The sequence below is a fragment of the Anser cygnoides genome, chromosome 5, assembly GCF_040182565.1.
Source record: "Anser cygnoides isolate HZ-2024a breed goose chromosome 5, Taihu_goose_T2T_genome, whole genome shotgun sequence".
Taxonomy (NCBI): domain Eukaryota; kingdom Metazoa; phylum Chordata; class Aves; order Anseriformes; family Anatidae; genus Anser; species Anser cygnoides.
The window spans coordinates 42771255-42791462 of NC_089877.1; the positions used below are offsets into that span (position 1 = coordinate 42771255).

The window sequence follows — 20208 nt, forward strand, 5'->3', positions numbered from 1 at the left end:
AGAAAGCTGTAACTTGGTTCCAGCAATCCTCCTGTTTCTGTCAGTTTCCAGAGCGTTAGCAGGGTCAGCTTTCTGTATCTCAGGTCACTTGGATCAAATGCCCTTTTTGCATGACGATGAGTCCCTTTGTGAGCTACCTTTGTCGTAGGTGTATCTGAAGCCATTCCAACATTCCGCCTTTAGGCTTCGTGGTACTGCCAGTTGATTCAGGATACATACCAGTCATGTATATGCTGCGTACAGCCTGTGCTCATCTGCTCCTATAGAGGATGGCAGGACTGTCTTATTTTTTTCTCCTCCAAACTGGGCTTTGTTAGATCTCTTTGAAAATAGCAAATCTGATTAAGGTGTATTCAGGGCACTTTGTAGTGGTTTTATATAGGGGAAGATAAATTTAACGTTTTTTTGTGTGTGTGTCAAAATCTTATTCTTGATAGCAGAAAGTATGGAGTAGAGTGCTTTCTGACTCTTTCCTGGTTTTTGAATTGTAATAAAATTAAAAAAAAATATCTGGAATGTTACTCTAGCAGCAGAGATGAGCACTGATGCATATATATGATTTTGAGGTCACGGGTCATTCTGGATGTACAGCCACAAGAAGAGATTCGTTTAAAGCAGGACTGAAGTTCTGCTGTGTCCTCAAGCCATGTATAGGATAGGTCAAGACTCGCTCAGGGCTAAGTACCTTGTATTGGTGGTTGTTTATTTGCAGAGATGCATGTGATGAATCTCCGTGGAATACCCATAAGTGTGTTTCCTTTTCATCCCAAGGAAGTGTGATTTAGAGGCTGGTTAGGGCCTCAGGGAAAGCATTCTACCTCTATACCTTGCAAGCTGTAGCGTGCTCTAGTTCAGTAAAAAATACCAAAACAAAACCCACAAAAAACCAGAACTGCTGGAATCTTGCACAGTAGGAACAAACAGTGTGCATGCCATCTCCTGCTTAAACTTCCATGCTCCCTTCCTGTATTTACTGTGGCAAGCACTCTTCTCCCTAAGCCACGGGCAGGCCAACTGCACATCCCCTTGCAGCACTCCCACCTGCGGGAGCAGCCTTCCCTTCCCAAGGCGGGGGAGCCCTGCAGGCTGGCTGGCTGATCTCCTAAACCACTGTTCCTGTAGCTCCACGGCAGGTAAGTGGTGTTGAGACCCCAGAGCTACTTGGGGAGCCTGTTCAGGGCTGCCAGCATGCTTCTCTGATTCATTCTAGTGGGATTTCCCAAGCCTGAATGCAGCTTTCCCATTATTCCTGCCTCTGGCACTACTTCCTGCAACCCCTCCTGCTGGCAGGAGGTTTTTCTGCACTGCCTGGCTTTTGCCTCGAGGCATCCCTTTGAAGCTCTCCTGACCTCACTCCTGTGCTTTGGAATATTGCTGCTGCCCTCTGTACAACCTTTTCAGCTGCAGTTTGTGCAAGATGCTACTCAGAATGAAACTGTTTTGTAACTCTTGCCTCCATGCTGCGTGGACTTCTCTTGAACTGCACTGGGGATGTGAGCCTTTCTCATGTACCTCTGACTCCTGCCTCAGATCTGAGTTTTGCCCCACAGTGAGTGAACTCAAAGGCCAGGCTCTGGGAGACTCCACATTTACCCTTACCAGTCTGCATGCTATTCTCTGAATCAGTGACAGTTGGGGTGTCTTACTATACGCAGTCAGAACTTGGAGAGGTTTCTGTTTTATTTCTTATGGCCCTTTAGGATATGAGTAATGAACTTTGAAGAAGGCCTTATCTGTACTACTCTAGGGAATTATCCCAGCCTTAAGACCAAGCTGGGGTCAGGGAAGAAAGTAGGCAGAGGGGTGCCAGCGCTGAACGGGGGTGGGGTGGGGATGAGTAGGCTTGAAGGTGAGCATTACCAGAAACCTGTCTGGGAGATGAAGAGGCCCTCTGATGTGACAGAAGAGAGGAGCTAGTTGCTGTGCTGAGCCTCCTGCTGTAAAATTCGGAGGGTGCATAGGATACAGGTTCTGTGGCACTTGCACGGATACTGCCCTTCTCCATGGCATGAAGGAGGAGTTCCCAGTTTCTTCCCTTGCCCAGAGAACTGGCCCTGCAGCTTCCACCACTCTGAGGTCGACCTCACATCACAGTGGCATTGTCTGAGGACTGCAGCAAGTAGCTTAAGGGAAGTGGGATCATTGCTCTGCCCTGCTGCCCCGGTGTCCCTTGTGTGAGCACTAAAATCCTCTGGAGGCAGAGGAGGGAGCCAGGTGCACTCGGGTTGAGCTTTCTGAGGGTGGTGATTCTCCTTTGGGGATGTAAATCAGGTCGGATGGGGTTTGGGCAACCTGACCTAGTGAAGATGTCCCTGCCCATGGCAAGGGGGATTGGACTGGATGATCTGTAAAGGTTCATCCAACCCAAACCATTCTATGGCTCTTTGATGTCTGCACACTTGCAGGGGGCTGTGAATGAGCCAGCCTCTGGCCAGCTGGTCTCTGAAGCCTAGGTCTGGCCACCCGGGATCCTAACCGTATTTTTTCCTCTGTCTGACTTGCAGAAAGTGATGCCAGAAGCCTGCGCTGTTCCCATAGTCCTCAAGGAATCAAAGCTGTAAAAAAGAGGGGTGGCAGAGCTGGGAGATGGAGGACCTGCCTCCCCCCGCCCTCATTCTCACCTTTGCTACCTACACCATCCTCCTGTTACATGTCAATTCTGGTGGGGGGCTGCTGAGAACTGCTCCTAGACTGTAAGAGGGAAACGAGAAGGGAGTTGCTCTTGTCAGTTACACCTCTGCGTCTTGCTGTTCTGGAGACCGTGCTAAGAGGAGAAGTCGGGAAAAGCCCCTGCTGCCCCCACTGCGTATACTTGGAAGAAAAGCACATGTGCTCGGAAAAGCCTGGTCGCGTGAGGGTGGCACCTTGTAGGTGGTCTCCTCTCGCAGGGAAGGTGTGACCTGAAATGCAGGTGCTGGACCACGCTTACTTTGTGAGTAACCCTGGGGGAGTTGTGATCCTTCTGAGGAAGAGGGATTCCTCGGAGTGCCTGTGCTCTTTTGTGTCTTGCACAGGTGATGATAGGGCCCTCAGCCTCAGCACATCAGCGCAGCTGCTGCTGCCAGCACCAGTTTTTGTATCTGGCTGAGGATAAACCTCCACCAAGAATTTAAGTTGCTCTGACATTCCTATGTAGTGGGAGTAATCGAGAGATACCCATGTGTCTCCTGTTGGAGGCAAGGTCTAGTTCGGTGGCAGATGTTGAAGCTACAGCCTGAGCCCAGCTCAACACTGCACTAGCACCAGGACAGTCAGACCACAGGCTCCCCAGGCTGAGGATCACATCTTCCTCCTTCATGACAAAGTGCCTTTTGCAGCTTTTGACACTACATAAAAGTCTGTGGAGTACGATTCTGGGCTAACCAGCCAGGGCTGTGTTGCCCTGCATTGCTCTGGGGAGGTGTTTTGAGCATGATGGGAACAAAAAGGTGCTGTCGTGTGGAAACTTCTCCCTTGTAACAGAGAACAGGAGGAGAGGGTGGGGGTTGAAGCCCTCTCACCAGCATTTGTGTCTTGTAGACACCGCCCCTCTGTATGCTGCTGTTTAGCTTCCGCTCACAAAGGGAGAGAGACCCGTATATCCCTTTGCCTTCCTTTCCAGCATCCATCCCCTGGTGGGAGCCATCAAGTGTCCTTATACTTAGATCATGTGGTGATCTACATACCATTTTGGAATAACAACAGAAACAAAGCACAAATATGGAATAGATAAAAATAGCCTTCTCTAACATAGTTTTTAACATTTTTAAGTGAAAATGTGCAGTCTTTTGACCAAAATAAAAGTCCTTTCTTTGATAGTTGGGGATTGAGCAGGGATGGGGGTCTAAAATGGCTTTTAAATACGAATTTTATATTAAAAAACATTACGTGTACAATGAAAGGTGACAATTTCATATTAAATACTTGAAACTGTCTACAGATGCTTTTTGTTTAATAGTCTGAAATATTCTGCAGAATAATCCTTTTTCTGCCTACTGCTACTGTTGTGCAGTTTTTCTCTTTTTTTCCCTTTCTTCTTCACATGCACAGGCTTCCCAGCTAGCAGCTCCTGCTGGTTCCATCCTGCCTTCTGTGCACTGCCCATCTGTTGTGGGCATTATTTCATCTAGGTCTAAGCAACCTGTTCGTGTTTTCTGTCCGTTGTAGCTGTAGCTCACTGCAAAGTCCTTGCTCACAGATGCATGGGGTTTGCTGTCACTTGTATGCTGCAGAAAGGAGAGCTACAACCTGTGGTTGTGTGTGAGAGGGAGAGAGATCAGTCAGACCTGGAGCTTTGTTGGAAGGAAGGAGTCAAGGAAAGGCTTCCATCTTGCTGTAAAGAGAGGATTTTTCCTGCAACATGGAGTAGAAACTGCCTGTTCCAAGGTCATACACCCTCTACTCCCTGCTGCATAGCTGAAAAGACAGACGCAACGCCCTGCAGTTTTCTGTCATTTATTAGAAACAGCCCCTGCAGAACATGCACATGCAAGTTACACAGCAGTGCCAGGGGCAGCACATTATCCCTCTTTCCTGTCTAAAGTGTTCAGTGGATCCCAGGTGGCTCTACACCTCCTCCCCACAGGTGCACGGGGAGAGCAGTCCTTAGTGCATGGGGCATGCCAGAGACATTCCCTGCCACCCCTCAGGGAGGCGCTCACCAAACGCCCCCAGCAAGCTTTGACATGAGCTCCCCTGGGGCCTGGTCATTGACATTGGTCAGTCGAAGTGTTGCCTGGACAAGAAAAAAACACTCAGCAATGAATGATTGACAGAGTCCAACATCGATCTGCCGGTGGGACTGGTGTCCTGGGGACGTTCAACATTGCTCCCGTGGAAGTCTGGCAGTGAAGACAGGAGACAATGCTGACCTGTACAAGACACTCGGTGTCAGTTTTTCTTCTTGTTTTGTGACAGTGCTTCTACCTCCAGGTACTGCAGCCCGATCAACATCCCCAGGATAGAGAAACCTGTGATGGAGATATGGTCTAAGTCATGTAGAAAGAGCTGGACGGATGAGATAGTCACCTGCACCGCCCCATGGACAGTTCTGGGGGAGCTGATAGCTCCACGGAGTCTGGGGGGCAGGAAGGAAGTACGCAGAGCTCTACTCACTCGCCACCATGAGGGGTGCCATAATTCCCATTGTCAAGGCTGCGGTGTGGTAAATGAAGACCTCCGAGAGGAAGTGAGCAAGGGCCATAAAGAAGGTGAAGAGTGTGATGTAATAGAGGCTGTTGGAAAGCAGAAGGAAACAGGTTATCACACACCCCATAGCATGAGCATGGCTGAGAGGAAAAGCAGTAAATCTGCATGCTGCCCAGTCCGTCCTCGCTGTGGGAGCACAGAGGGCACTTGGTCCCCAGCCTAGTGAGGTACAAAAGCTCCACAGGCAACAGCTGGGAGGAGAACAGGGCAGCATCTTTGCTGGTGCGTTGAAAGCCACTGTCACTGTCTGGCCTGAAGGTATGCAAAAGGGAGAGAGCAAAGGTAGGGAACTGGTGAAGTGAGAAGCAAGTGTGCATGCAAAAAGAGGTGAGAACTGGATGTGCTGAGGAACAGGGCAAGAGGACATGGCTGACTACAGGCTGCATTGCCCAGGAAGACATCTTCCCACCTGCGCTCTGCTACCCTCTAGGGGCCACAGCTGTAGAAAGGGAGCAGGTCCATGAGCTGCAAGATACAAAATCCTTCTGAGAAACAAGGGGCTTTATTGCAATTGCCATTGCCACGACCCCCTGAGCCACAGATTAATACAGGTAGTCGGAGTCCCTGCGCCTCCCCACCACAGACAAGCCTGGGCAGTCACCGGGGCTGCAGGAGGCAGTGACAGAGCAGTGAGTTCCACCAGCCTCCAGCACAGGCTCTGCCTAGCACAGACCCGAGTCACTGCAGGAAAATCCCGCTCAGAAAGACTTCTGCCACCACAGGGGAGAGACAGTCTGCCTCCTGCCACACCTGCCACAGCTACACACTGTGCCTCAAGCCTTGTCATCAGCCCCAGGTAAAAGCATATGACAGAAGGCGGAGTGTGAGGACCACAGCAAGGGCTCCCTCAGCCTGCCACAGCCGTTATCTGAGCTGTCATAGGAAAAGAAGTACCAGGTATCAGTGGGATCAGCGTCAGCAGTTAGCTTAACATCCACAGAGCAGCAACGACACCTGCAGATGCTTCCCAAGCTGGAGCTCAGAAATGCGTGACACAAAATCCCCTCGGACCTCCCGGTAACACAACACAAAGGAGCACGCTCTCCCCGCGCAGGCAGGAGGCAGAACCAGCTAATGCAGAAGCGCTGTGCTGCTCCCAAAGCCCTTTCAGACGGACGCTCCCAGTCCCTCAGAAGCAGCTTTTGCCACCCCCCCCCCCCATGCCGCTCCCCAGGCCCCGTAGCAGGCAGGCGCCCTGCCTCCCTCACGTACGTCTGGTTGCGGATGTCCAGGGCGCAGAGGCAGCGGACCACGGAGGACAGTAGGGTCCAGATGCCAAACGTCCGGGCCTGGAGCCCGTTCACTGCGCAAGAAACGGGGGGGAGAGAACCGAGGTCGGCGGGGGGCGCTCCCCAGGGGAGCCCCTCCGGGGCCGGCAGCGGCGGGGAGCCGCGGCCCTGCCAGGCCCCGCGATGCGCGCAGCCCTTACCGAGGCCGGGGCTGGCGGTGTAGAGCTTCTCGGAGACGAAGCTGTAGTCGCGGAAGCACTGCAGGGTGTTCCCGGCGGCGATGACGGACACCATGAGCAGCCAGCTGCGCAGCACACACAAGAAACGGCTCATCCTGCCGCCAAGCCGGTCGGCGGCACACTGAGCGCCCGCCCCCGGCGGGGCCCGGCCTTACCGCGCTCCCGCGCTCCCATTGGCCGCCGGCCGCGCGCCACGCGGCGCGAGAGCGGCAGCCGCCAATCAACTCCTTCTCTCGCCGCGCTCGGTCCCGCCCCCTTCCCTCAGCCAGAGGAGGCCGGCTGCCGCGCCTGCGCAGTGCGGGCGGCGGGCTGCGGCTGCGCGGTGAGGCGGGGCGGGGCCGGGCGCGGCGGTTGTTGTAGTAACGGGGAAGCGCCGCGCGAGCGGGGCCGGCTGAGGCGGCCGGGCTGGGGCCCCCCGCGGCCGTTTGGCGGCCACTGACGGCCACTAACGGCCCCCGCGCGTGCCGGGAGCTCCGCGAGAGCCGCCTGAGGCCATGCCGGGCGCCGCGGCGCGGGACGCGGAGCAGAGCGGCTCGTCCGCTGCCGAGGAGGAGGAAGAGGAAGGCGAGGAGGGGGTCGCGGACGGGCTGAGGTGAGCGGGGCCGCGGGGTTCGGCGGGGCCGGGGGGGGGCCGCTCCGCGCGGGCTCCAGAACTGCTTCTGTCTGGGGTCTTGTTCTGCGGTGTTTGCAGGCTGGGAGCTTTCTTGGGGGCACGTGAGAAAATGAGGGAAATTCGCGGCTTTTTTTTTTTTTGTCGCTGTTGCTGTTTAGCTTTAGTTTTTAACTTCCTGCAGGGAAGGAGGGCCTGCTCTACAGTGGCCTGCTGTGCACTGTTTTATATCCTTTCTTAAAACTGGCTTATGACAGCTCTCATATTTCTCCTCAGCTTCTGAACTCCCTTCTAGTTACTAGCCTGTTCCATCCTTGCTTGGTAGCTTCTTTTATTTTTGCTCCCTTCCTCTTCCCCAGACTGGAATCCCTATTTTGTATTTCAGCTGCACCTACTTTAACGCATCCTCTTTGTTTTCTTATCACTGTGTGTTTCTTCTGAGTGCCCAGCTGCAAGCAGCAGGGATTTAGGGCTCTAGGGAAACATCACTTCACACGAAGTAGCTGCTTCAGGCTTGCCAGACCCTTATGGACCACCAGGTGAAGAGCTGCCTGTGACTACAATGTCTTTCTAACAGCCTGCCTGTGTTAAGTGGCCAAGTGTCACGCTAGGAATGAAGGACCGTCACCTGGAGGATTGTCTGAGCCCTGGTAGCCTTACTGCAAATCCTCGGGGCAGGCTTAACGTAACCTCCCCTTCTGTTGCCTCAGCTCATTTCCCACTTATATAAGGCTCTGGCTCTGGTCGTGTAAGTTCTGGAATCCTCTTGGGTCCCTTCCATCTGAACAGCTCATTACACCCCACCAGTTGGTTTCTGAAAGCAGCAGAAGCAGATGGCAGTGCTGTGGAATTGACTTGTCAGGGGTAACTTGGTTAAGAGGACCAAGGTTACGCTAAAAAGGACTTTCCTTGTGCGAAGTGTAGGAAGTGTTTTGTCTTCTGTAGTGTCTCCAAACTTTTCGCAGGCAATGATCTTGCATGTTAAATGCTTCTCTCTGTCAAATGCTTCTTTCTGCTTCTTGCTTTATGCCACTCTTCCATTTTTTTTTGTGTAGAAAGATACAGATATGTCTCTCCAACTCCTTGGTTTCTGTTTTCTGTTAACTTTTTCATAGTTTTGTTGCCTTGAGCAAGGAGTAATAAGTAGTCTGAGTCTTATTTGCTTCAGCAAGTTGACAGGTTTGCTTTCTGTCATGTTAGGATTTTGTATCATAAATTTTATTTGTGTGTGCGTGTCCTTAATTCCTCTACCTGAGCAGCTGGTAGTTCCCAATGTAGGGCTGTTGTTTTAGGCAGGACAAATCTTGGAACCTGGAGGAGCTTTGAGTGGCTTCCTGGGGGCATCGCTGTTGAATTCTGGGCTCACGTTCCACTGCGCCTGGCAGAAATTAGAAAGGAAGAACACACAAATTCGTTGTTTTGAGCCAAATCTTCTCTAGTCTGTCAAATTTTGTAGGAGTGCCCTTTTGCTCACTTTAGAGCCCAGGATTACAACCAGGCAGTATACACAGATTTTCATCTCTTGTCTTAAATTAGAGACTGAAACCAGTGTTGTAAGGTCTGGTTGTGTGGCTATCAGTAGTTACAGCCTACTCTGAGCTATGGATCTTGTTCTCGGATGCGCTATAAATCCAGAGAAATGTAGCTGAAAATTCAAGGGTTTTCTCCCAAATTATACTCAATAAAATCAATACAAATTAAGCGAAGCTCCTACTTAAAATGATAAGGCTGACCCACAAAGAGGATCATTTGGAAGGTTCCCTTTTTAGCTGAGAACCAGGGTACCTCGCGTGTGTCCGTGTGTCCTGCCCATGGGCTAGGTGAGCAAGCATGGGCAAGCACAGGGAACTGCTGCGTCCTCCCAGTCAGTAACTGCTGTGTGTGTGAGGCTCAGCAGCTGCTAATGCTAACTGTCTTGCTATTTTAGGGATCACCCGTGCATCAGGTGGACTGGTGGCGGCTGCAGGCGGATCCCTATCTTCGTCTTTCATGCTGATGCCATTCTGACCAACGACAGCTATCTCCGCCTAATAGGAGGTGGGTGCAGCAAGGCGACAGCTTCTGGCCTGAAGGTGTGAAGCAGAAGTCTCACAGTGAGATGTTCCCTTCTCTTTGTGGGGAAGAGGAATTGATAGGAAGGAAACTACAGTCTTGTCTCTGAGCTCTGAGACATTCAGAAACACTTGGTCAATCGGTGAATGTTTATCACGTTTAGTTTGTGACAAGTGCCTATCTTTGGCCCTCTCATGGGTCCTGGAATGCTTTGATTTGGAACAAATCAGATTTGGAGGCTGTGCTAGAACTTATGACCAGAAGATAAATGCACTAATTTGTAGCTGAGAACTTAAAATCAATCCTTCCAGTTTGAGTCTTGGGAGGGTTTCATCACGAAACAGAGGCGCCAGCCCTACAGTGGTATTAATAGTAGTAAGCTTTAAAAACAAGTCTCTGTTTCTGCAGCCTCACAACTGTGAGTAAGGCTGTAAGCAAAATGATTGCTTTTATAAGAGCACTGCAGTCAGACTAAACCTGTCTAGTGTCAAACAAGGGAGAGCTTCTAAATAAGGCAAAGTTACAAAGAGTCACTCCAGATTGCGAGAGTTAGTGCTTGTGGGTGTGTATGGCTGGGAACTCTTTCTGGATGTGCTGAGCTGGGGAAAAACTAAAATCCACTCAGCTTTTTCTTGTGTAGATGCTGACACCTCTTTCTTCTCTTGCTTCTCCCTTTCTTAGATAATTGGTGCACTCATTTCTAATGTCCTAGCCAAGCAGAAATGCTCCTGGCTCCTTTGGGTAAGGGGTGGAGAAGGTGATTTGTGTGTAAAAACTCCTGATCCTTTTGATGTGAGTTACAAACGTACTTGAATGGTGGCAGAAGCTGATGCTGACTGTAACTTGTGTCCTAATTGGAGTGTGGTGTTTCTTATGCTTTTTCTCAGGCAGTAGAGGATTTTTTGTTATTTAACAAGTCTACTACTGTACAGTGCAACTTCTTAAATATCCTTTAGACCTTTGTCTAGTCCCAGATGATGATGCTTCTTAGTCTTTTCTTTAGACTTATTTTTACTGGTATAACATATTTTCTGAGACCTAATCATGACTTTTTACTCAGGAAATATTTTTTTTTTCATTTAATACTTGTCCTATTTACTTTATTTTTCAACTGTTTTTGCAGATATTTATTGGAAGATCAGTACAGTTGAATGAGACATGAACAAAAATTCATAGACCTTGAAAGACCAAAATAAAACACTAAAAGTGGTCACATACGTTAACTGTGTCAATGAGGGGTATATGGCATGATTGCTTTTAGCTAGGAATACTCATCTTGAATTGAGAAGAAGGAGCTGAAATCATTATTTGGAGTGTTATAAAGCAGGCTATGAAGAGCTGTTTAAAAAAATAATATATAAATACATATATCAGGACATCCTAACAAATGAACAGGTTTTTATTTTGATAGGACAGCGTTCAGCGATGTAGAAATGTTATACCTGATGACAGATGTAATTTGCTTCAATGCCATCATGGGATTTAATGCCTCAAGATGTAGGCAAATGGTGACAGAAAGTACCTGTCTGTTATGTGCTGCTACTGTGGATTAAGTGCAGCTCTTCTGTGCCGAGTCCTATGGTGCTCTTCTCTGTGGTTTGGTAGCATGGGTAACTTGGGTTTATTCTTCTGTGTGCAGACTCTAGCGTTGTGTCTCTTGCTTTCTTAACAGAGCACTACCACTTGTCCTATAAGATTGTACGGACGGACAGCCGCCTGGTCCGAAGCATACTGACTGCCCATGGATTCCACGAGGTGAGTGCAACAAGCTCGGGATTACCAGCAAGTTGGCAAGTCTGATTTTGTGCTGAGCTGCAAGGTGTGTCTCCATGTGTACATGTCTTATGTGTGTGGTGTTTTTTTGTTGTTTACTCTGCAGGATTAGAGCCAGGAAGTTCCCTTGGACCCACTTTGTGTTTTTTCTCTTTTCCTTCTTTTTTCCCCTGCTCTTCTCCGTATTTTGTCAGCTGGGGAAAAATGTTGTGATTTTTCACTCTGAAAGGATTATCCTTTACCTAATTTTGCAGACTTAAGCCTAAAAGGGATATTTAATTTAAGGTTATTGTGCATTTCTCTTCTTGCTTCTAGAGCGTTGCTTCACGCCCTTGGGAAGATCTGAAGGATTTAATCTTTCAGCCTTTGCAAGCTCACGGAAGCATTGTTGTGGTGTCATATGTTTCTTTTTCTTCTAGCACCTTCCTTGCTCTAAAGAATGTCCTAAGTGCAGCTAGTGACAGTTTGAGCGAAGTGTTTGGGTGGTGAATTTTCTTCTGAATAGGGCAAAGTTGGGGAATTGGTCTCCCAAGTTTGCTGGGAAAATCTGAAATGCTTTATAAATTGGGTTTACAAGGTCTATTAAAAGAGCAAAGCCGTAAGCTTGTATAGAAAACTGATATATTTATTTCCAAGCACCACTGTACAGTAGCTTAAGATAGGAGTCTGTGTAGAATTGCCCTAGTACTAGAGATGAATAAAGGAAATTTTCTTAAACCGGAATTGCTGTGGCCCCACAGACAGAAGGGCACAGTCTGTAGGACAAGTGGTGGTGTTTCTCACTATTTCCGTTGCTTTACGTGTTTTTTTTTTTCCATGTTGTTTTTTAGGTGCACCCTAGTAGCAGTGATTATAATCTTATGTGGACGGGATCACACTTGAAGCCCTACTTGCTGCGTTCCCTTACAGATATTCAGAAAGTCAATCATTTCCCTAGGTAAGGCTTTGACATCATATTTTGCTGAACATCTTTGTCGTGGTTTGCAGAAATGTGAGTATAGATAGCTTGCCTTTTTTTTTTTTTTGTGACAATGATACTGTGAAGTCCCAGCATGCTGGATGTGTGCCACATACTGTCTTCATTCTAAACAGTCTTTAGGGGTTTAGGGGAGATAGTATGTGAGCTGAAGTGCTTGTCCATAGCCCAAAAACTGATTGCACCCCCCCTTTATTTGATGGTATAAGTAAGGTGTTTGGGGCTTGGGGTTCTTCGTTACAGTTGTAGTCATGTATCACCTGTTAAAGTTTGCAAACACCGTTATAACAGTTTGTGCTTCAGTCCCTCTTGGGAATAGCAAGAGGCACTACAGATGAGGGTGATTATCAATACAGCCATAGAGCAGAGACAGTAAAACTGAAGAGTAGTTGCAGGTTAGGGCTGAGATATCTGACAGGGCTACAGATCCTTTAGTAACTAGGACAAGAGGTTGTTGCAGTGCGGTGGTGTTTTGTTGTTTTCTTTGTTTTTTATGCTGGGAAAATGGATAGTCTCTTGTTTTGGGACTTCAGGTCGTATGAACTGACACGGAAGGACAGGCTGTACAAGAACGTCAGTCGTATGCAGCTGGCCCATGGATTCAAGGCATTCCATATCTTACCTCAGACCTTCATCCTCCCAGCAGAGTACCAGGACTTCTGCAGTAAGTGAATGGCTGCTGATGCCCAGACTTAAAGCAGAATAACTTGGTAGGGGGAAGGGAATCACTCTTAATATTCCAGTTTGTTGATCACGTCAGTGTTGTTGAAGCTGGAAAGACAGTAGAAAAGGTGCACATCATTTGTTTATATCATTTTCACTGTGCTGCCTGTTCCATGCCTATATAAGTCCTCAAGAAGCTGATTGTGGACTTTGTGCGCAAAGAAAGCTCAGTTTTGGAGCCCAGTGTTGACGACGATCAGCTTCATAATATCCCTAACTAATATCTGGGCATACTGAAGAGAGAAATGTCAAAAGGAGGTGTAGAGCAGAGAAAAGAATATATCAAAGCAGCAGGAGGAACTGTAATAATTGCAGTGCGTCCTGAGGGGTAAAACTGGACATCAGAAAGTAGGCCTTGATCTCTTACTGGGGTTCTCTAGGGCTTTACTGTAGGCAATGTTCTTGCTCCTCTGTAAATAAGCGAAACTAAAGATGCTTCAGACTTGTGGTGTCGTTTTTTTAACCAGATACCTATTCTAAGGACAGGGGCCCATGGATAGTGAAGCCCGTGGCCTCTTCCAGGGGTCGAGGAGTCTACCTGATAAATAACGTAAGTGTTCATCAAAAAGGCTGCTTTTCAGTAACAAGGTCTACAAAGCTATGCAGGTTTCCAGGCAAGGTGCATGCAAACATCTAAGCAGGCAACGGCCGTGCTCTGGATTTCAACAGTACATTGGTGAGCAGTTTAACGGTCCTGAGCAGCTGGCAAAGTCTGCCCTGGCTTATACTGCGTAACCAAAACTAAGCTCTTTCTTTATATGCTGTGTGTATCTTGCAATCTATATGGTACTTTCAAGTCTTGGCTTACTAGGTACAAGTTCATACTCCCTGAAACCGTTTGGGAATCTGTGCTACTTCATGCTCTCCTTGTGGCTGACAGTAGGCTGGCCTTGGGAAGATTCCCAGAACTCTCCTTGGTTGTTTGCCCTGGGCAGCCTAAATAGTCCTCACGCAGTGTCCTTTTCTCCCTGTCACCCCTGTAAAAGACTAGATAAAATGAAACTATATGACACAGTAAGATGTGTATCAGTCTTAGAATTTTGTAATCTAAATGCTAGTGTGCCTTTATTGAGTAATAGGAATGATTCTTTGAATTCAATATGCTAGTTACAGTGTTTTGTTGCCATTCTGGGGTTTTTGCAGGGAGTTAGCTTGTCATAGGTAACAAATATATCTGGGCAGGAGCCAAAACACATGAGGATATTCCAATAAGTATTCTCAGCAGCAAAACTGACTGGTGAGTCACTTTGTTTTCACTCACTCAAACCCCTTTAGCCTCCCCTGCGCTGAAGGGGTCATGCTGTCTCATCTGTTCTCTACCTGGATTCTTTCCCATAAAATAAGGGAGCAATTCGCCAAGTGTATGAAGTAAGTATTTCCAGAGCTGCACTCAGCTTTTGCTCCGCTTGAAAGAGAGGAACGAGTTTAGGCTTACATGGCGGTTGGCCATGAACTGGGGAAAAGACCATTCCGGGACCAATCTCCCTTTGTGTACATATGTTCCAGAAACATTTTAGCTAGTTTGGCCCAAAGACTTCAGTGTCCTAAAGTGTGATTCCGTTAAGGGAGTGTCTCCCAAAATTTCATCACAAATGTGTTTTTTTTTTTTTTTTTTTTAAAGGCAAAAAAAAACCTCTTCGGTTTATCTGGTCCATTGTAAAAGAAGCTGTCATTTTGGTGATATGCTGAGGGAAGTTGAGCTTGTTCTCTCATGTTGTATATACGTACTCTATATGCCTAGATTTCCTGCTTGTGACACTGATAAGGCTGAATACACATAAAATTGAATAAATTCAGGATGATGGGGTTCTTCTGGCTCTTTTGCAAGCTGGAGGCTGGAAAATGTTTTGCAAGAAACTGTTTGCATGAGTAGTTAAAACTGGTTACAAGAAGGAGGACTTGGATACAGCGAAGAAGTAGAAGTTTTTTCAGCAGGTCCCATGACTTTGCAATGTGTATTTGTCGTAGATAGAGCTTTCTGTTCTGTGCAACAAGAGTAGTTTTCTCGTACCTTAGCCCCCGCTGTGAACTGATCCTCAGTAGAAGATATTTATTCATGTAGGCAAAAGGGTTGGGTACCAGCTCTGGGTCTAGCCATAGATCCATTAATTCATGAGTATTAATTTTCTTCACTTGTGACTTCCTCACCAATTGTAGTTACATACTCTTTCCAGTGGCTTCCAGAAAATCCCTCCTCCATGTGTCTGGTTAAACACTCAGGAAACAAACAATGACAGTCACTTTCAGATTTTTCTCTCTTGCCTATTTTATATTATTTAGCCATGTGTCTGTTAAACCTGTATTTCACTCTAAGGAACGCTTGACTGGAAAATTCAGTGGGTGTCTTTTGGAAATGCAATCATTCCCAAGCTTCTGGTCAGGATCTAATTACCTTAAGTGTATTGTGACTGACTGGTGATATTTTTTTTTGGTCATGTTCCCCCCACCCCTGACATAGTTACTGGTGCAGAGTGGTGTTAGTAGGTGAAAGCTGGAAAAATAGTAGGCTTGATCTAGTCATCTTGTTACTCCTTGAGCCTCCTGGTTTTCTCACTCCTGGATTCTCTGTTCTTCTGTAGCCAAACCAGATTGTGCTAGAAGACAACATCCTGGTTTCTCGTTACATCAGCAACCCCCTGCTAATAGATGGTGAGTGTGCTTAGAAATTGCTTCCTGCTTGCACATTCTTTCTTGTTTCTAGGACGTGAAGAGCTCAACAACTTTTGTAGGAATTTAGCTGAATAATCAAGTGGTCTATCTTGCAGTAGTTCTCAAAAAAAAAAAAAAAGTAAATAGAAAATTCCTTGCAATCAGGAAGCTTTTTAAACTGGGAAAGTTTCAAGCACAGTATGGCAGCAGCAGGTAATGGTTTATTCTTCCCACTGTTCGGAGGGTCTGTTGAATTTCCTCAGTTGGATATGGTATGTTAAAGATATTTGCAGTCACTGACTCTTGACAACTGTATTTCAGATTTCAAATTTGATGTGCGCCTGTATGTTCTGGTTACATCCTATGATCCACTTGTCATCTATCTCTACGAGGAAGGGCTGGCCAGGTAGGGGAGTTTTTTTTTTCTTCCTTAGTGTATATGCACTCAGTGGTCAAGAGATGTCTTGGATTGCCTTTGTACTTCTGAGATGGTAGCAAATGGGAAGGAAATGTCAGTTCTGGAGCTCCACAGAGTTTTTGTAGATGATATTTCATTATGCATTGTCCTGTCAGTTTACTTTATAAGGTCTTTAGTGAGGGACTTTATTACAAAGGGAAATAATAAAAAAAAAATTCAACTTTTAAGAGTTGAATGGCCACATACCGTTAATGGGATGTTTGTTGTAAAGGTCAGGTTCTTAAAACCATTGTGAACTATTGGTGCCTTGATACCTCTTCTCATTCCTTTCAGCCTAGGAGCATGCTGGGTGAAGGGAATCTAAACTTTCTCAGTTTCCATTTAATCATAAAGGCAAAAACAGAGACCTGTTGTTGGTATCTTCTGTCTTAATACCTTCAACTTGTCTTTTAAATTTTAGGTCAGCGTTTGTATTTTCTGCATTATCAAGTAAAGAAGCTCAATTGGTTCACTGTTCTTATCCTGCAAGATGTCAATTTTCTTTTGCATTTAAGTTATGAAAGATACTTAAGATTCCCAGGAGGAACATTCATCTGCCAAAAATACCCATTTCTCTTTCATCACAGAAGTTTAGCTAAATAGCTGAGCAACTAATAAATTTAAAACAATCACCCCTCCAAAATTCCAAGTGAAGAGAATTAAATCCTTGCTAGTTCCAGCTCAGACCATAAACTTAACTGTTTAAGATGAGAGCATCATAGGGCTGTCTTGTGCAACAGTCCTGAGCACTGTTAAATCTGTTCTAAGTCCACCTCATAGAGCCAGAAAGAATAATTCAATAACTAGGGTTTGGGCCTGCATGGCTCTGACCGAGGCATGTACTGAATCCAGCATATTTTTATCTGAAGCAGATACTGAATCCAGAAAGATGTGTTAATGATGATCCCACAAGTAATACACTACTCCTTTTAACTGATGAACAGATTCCCTTCAGGTTTGTTGCGATGTGCGTTTGCCTGCAACGATGCTGTGAATAGGTTACTTCCCTAAATGAGGACTGGAACAGGTGGCTCGTTTTGGTCGGTGAAAAATGTGACAACTGTCATCAGTTTGGAAAAGGAGTCTTAAACATATCTGGCACGCAAGTTTTCTCTTTCGGGAATTGTTAATTGCTAATATTGGATGTTACTGGGAAGTGAAGAGGGGTGAACAAAATCATGTCGAAGATGATCCAGTGTTGAATATGTGCATTGCCTGTTTTCAGAAAGTCTTAGCAATCTATAGTAGACCACCAAAATAGGAGTTGCATCATAACCAATGTCTTAAAGTTAGTTCTGCTGATCTTGTTGTAAAAAATAGGTATGCTTCTGGATAAATAAATAAAAAACAAACAAACAAAAAAAAATCTGACACAAATTTTCTGCTCTGTTAAGGAAGCCAGTGTTCCAGTTCCACGATATGTAGCATTTTTGTCTCTTGAAGACAAATTTGTTACTCCACTGTTGGTGTGTGTGTGTTTGTGTGTTGGGGGTGTAGGTGTTTGATTTTTTAACTACTCTGTTCCTATCAGAGGTCTAGGAAAGGAAATAAGGAAGGAAGCCAGTATCTTCCTCTGACTGAAATATACTGGTCAGACAGCATATATTAAGATTGAATCATCAAACTATTTAGATAGCAAGGGAAGTATGGAGGTTTATAGTCAGCTTCCTTCTCAAGCCAAGGCTGTCTTCAAAGTTCAAATAGGTACTCTGCGGCTTTATACCATAAAGGTTAGAATATCTTTCAGGAATGGAATTTTCTTAGTCTTTTTTGGCAACCTGTTCCAGTATTTGATCTTTCTCACTGTAAATCTGTCTTTTTTTAAATTTTATCTAATCAGAACTTCCCTCCTTGCAGTTGGACTGTTGCATCTTGTCCTTTTGCTATGCTCATTTGGGAAGAACTTGACTCTGTCTTTATAGCCATGCATTAAGTAGTTGAACACAGCAGTCAGATCCATTCCTAGCCTTCTCATCTGTCGGCTGAACAATCTTTGTCTCTTCAGCTGCTCCTTATACACTGTGTTTTTTTCAGACCATTTTAATAGTTCTGACATTCTTCTTGTACTGGAGGCTCGAAACTTAACTTTTTGAGTTTGTGAGCTGGTATCCTTACCTGATAACCTGGATGCTGGCTGACTGAATTTCTTTGTTCTGTTGAGGTTCAGAATATTCAGCTTTAGAGCTTGAAACAGTGTTGTAGTCAGTCCTGAGCAAAGAACTTAAATTTTCTTTCTGGTTATGCATCCAGAAGCATCAGTCTCAAGAATTCTGGACTCTGTCTTGGTAAAATTTCATGAAGCAATAATACTACTTTTCAATTTTCTAAAATCATTACTGTGTTTTGATTATAGCTTAAGCACATGGAATCTAATCTAGATCACATGGTGTCCATATACATGACAAATATGTCCTGTATGCACAGGACGCTGATATTACTAATAGCATGTGGTAAATAGTTACCCTTTCCTTTAAATTTCATCCTATCTCACAGTTCTTTGTTGGAGGTAGCTAGTATATGGAGATGAACTGTAGCACTAGATACATGATAATGTCAGCTGCACAGTTGTGGGACTGATGTAGAGGGATCAGCAAGATGTGTTTTCTCTGGTCCAAGGATAGTCTTAGTTCTGTTACTGAATTTCAACTGCTCACTGAGTAACTTCAGCTGAGTAGTGCTCAAGCTTACAGCTAAAGGCTTGCAACAAGACCTGTAGTTAAATGTTTTCTCATGGTAGGTATAAATTTATGAGCAATATTCTTAATTACTCTTAAGCTTTTCCCTTTGTCTGTGGCTGCAGAGTTATATTTGTGCAGCAAGTGTTGGCAAACTTGCTTTGGAACACAATGCTCAAGTGCGAGTAGAGGTGACAGAAAACTTGAGGTGGGATGTTCTGTATGGCCTGCAGATGGCACTAATGGTCTTTAGTTTTAGTGATTTGGAATTTTCCCATACTCTGGATTTCCAAATTCACAGTTGGAAAGGTAAGGATCCCGGAGCTACTGGATTCTGGCTTCTTGTTTAGCTCCTTGGCCTTCCATTTAATGCTGCGGTGTTAAGTGCTGGGAGAGACTCCTTTATTGCATCACATGCTGTAACACTTTGGTTTAAAGCTGGGACAAAAATTGTGTGGGGCAGGGGGAAATGCCTTAACCTTTGGGAGAGGAAGCTGGTTTCTGTTCTTTATTTAGGAGAAACAGTGCTTAAGTGTGGAAGCAATTTGTAGCAGAGAACTGAGAGGTAACATAGGAGCCTGGAATAAAAGTCAGTATTGGAGCAATCTAAGGGGAAACCCACCAGCAGAACAAAGGAATCTATTCTACGGACCTTTGCTAGTAATTGCGATACTATGTGGTGATTTCCATGTACAGAGGTTGCTTTCTGAAAGCATAGGTAGTCCCTGAAGTGTAGTCAGGGACTTTTTTCTTCTATTTTCTTCTTTTAGCCTGTCTGAAAGGTAATGTTTTCCTCCAGTCTTATGGTTTGTGTATTCCAAATACAAGAGGAACCTGACTGCTTCAGTAAAGCTGGAACCTCTACCAGAAAAGGAGCGTTATCAGGAAACCATAAGATGTAATGATCTTGCAAAGGGACAGACTTGTTACTATACACGTTTGTGATCTGATGTTTGACTAGATACTTCCTTAGGCCTGGTTTCTCTTGGCACAACTAGACTTGTCATGACGTGATCTAGACAGGAATTTGAGGCCTCAATGCTGAGGAGAAGAAAGGGATTATGGATCAAGCCTGTGTGACTTGTATTTCATTTTCCATGTGGAAAAGTGAAGAAAAAGTTTCCTTTGAAGGAGGTCTGAAGGGTATATACACAGAGGTATGTAACAAAGCCTTCAGCTATTGCTGGTTGATTTGTGCTAGAAATACTGAATAACTGTCTGGTTTGTCCTGGTTGACGTTCTTCAGTGCAACTTTTCAGGCAGATGTTGACCGTAAAGCTTTTTTTTCCTTTATTCTTCAAAAGGGTATTGAGTTAGAACTTAGGAAGTGCCAAAAAAAAACCAAAAATAGGTAGATGAAGCATGCTTGCATACATCTGGTAATTGTCCTTTCAGGCACCAAGTTGCTAAATATCTGTATTTAATCATCTACATTGACCATCTGTGACTTGCAGCCTGGAGACCTCTAGCTGGTACTTCTGTATTGAAGCTGTAGGTTTGGACTGACCGCATGAAGCATATATTCTAGAAGGAGGTAGTCTTGACAAGCTTACCCATGTTAGTCTCAATCATTTGGTCTCATGTTAAAAATGTGTTGTTCTATTTGAGACTTCTAAAATATGTGATAGAATATCCATA

General features: G+C 45.7%; 3 protein-coding genes across 13 annotated transcripts in view; 2 read left to right on the plus strand and 1 right to left on the minus strand.

The window, feature by feature from the left end:
• The window catches only part of FLVCR2 (FLVCR choline and putative heme transporter 2), a 34812-nt gene extending 30896 nt beyond the window's left edge, over nt 1-3916 (plus strand). For all 4 annotated transcript variants that reach the window (XR_010831879.1, XR_010831880.1, XR_001208849.3 and 1 more), the window contains one exon: nt 2505-3916. Coding sequence is in view for 1 of the 4 variants with exons in the window: in XM_013185640.3 (XP_013041094.3) it covers nt 2505-2561 (57 nt within the window). In the remaining 3 variants the exon portion in view is untranslated. The remainder of the gene's footprint in view (nt 1-2504) is intronic.
• A 502-nt stretch (nt 3917-4418) lies between these two features.
• ERG28 (ergosterol biosynthesis 28 homolog) lies at nt 4419-6801 on the minus strand. 4 transcript variants are annotated; one of them, XM_048059949.2, is made up of 5 exons: nt 6617-6801; nt 6400-6490; nt 5095-5213; nt 4851-4949; nt 4419-4714 (listed from the first exon to the last, which is right to left on the minus strand). In XM_048059949.2, exons 1-4 carry the CDS (start codon nt 6747-6749, stop codon nt 4870-4872), a joined length of 423 nt encoding a protein of 140 aa, XP_047915906.1. In that variant the 5' UTR covers nt 6750-6801; the 3' UTR covers nt 4419-4714; nt 4851-4869. The 4 variants fall into 4 exon arrangements, with proteins under 4 accessions (XP_047915906.1, XP_047915908.2, XP_047915905.1 ...); XM_048059951.2 differs by lacking the exon at nt 5095-5213; XM_048059948.2 differs by having other exon boundaries at nt 4419-4949.
• Nucleotides 6802-6999: 198 nt separating this feature from the next.
• Nucleotides 7000-20208, plus strand: part of TTLL5 (tubulin tyrosine ligase like 5) — a 136749-nt gene continuing 123540 nt past the window's right edge. For 2 of the 5 annotated variants that reach the window (XM_048059944.2, XM_048059945.2), the window contains exons 1-8: nt 7000-7247; nt 9193-9302; nt 10990-11072; nt 11921-12027; nt 12600-12730; nt 13257-13339; nt 15369-15438; nt 15760-15844. In XM_048059944.2, the coding sequence (XP_047915901.2) occupies nt 7150-7247; nt 9193-9302; nt 10990-11072; nt 11921-12027; nt 12600-12730; nt 13257-13339; nt 15369-15438; nt 15760-15844 (767 nt within the window). In that variant the 5' untranslated portion in view covers nt 7000-7149. Of the gene's footprint in view, nt 7248-9192; nt 9303-10989; nt 11073-11920; nt 12028-12599; nt 12731-13256; nt 13340-15368; nt 15439-15759; nt 15845-20208 lie in introns of those variants that run through there. The other 3 variants (XM_048059940.2, XM_048059942.2, XM_066998123.1) reach the window with 2 other exon arrangements.

Coding starts and splice junctions, on each gene's coding strand:
- ERG28 (XM_048059949.2), bottom strand. CDS start 6,749: ATGAGCCGTTTCTTGTGTGTGCTGCGCAGCTGGCTGCTCATGGTGTCC. Junction 5,214..6,399: donor CTGGACATCCGCAACCAGAC/GTACGTGAGGGA, acceptor GCTTTCCAACAG/CCTCTATTACATCACACTCT. Junction 4,950..5,094: donor GGCACCCCTCATGGTGGCGA/GTGAGTAGAGCT, acceptor TCTCCATCACAG/GTTTCTCTATCCTGGGGATG.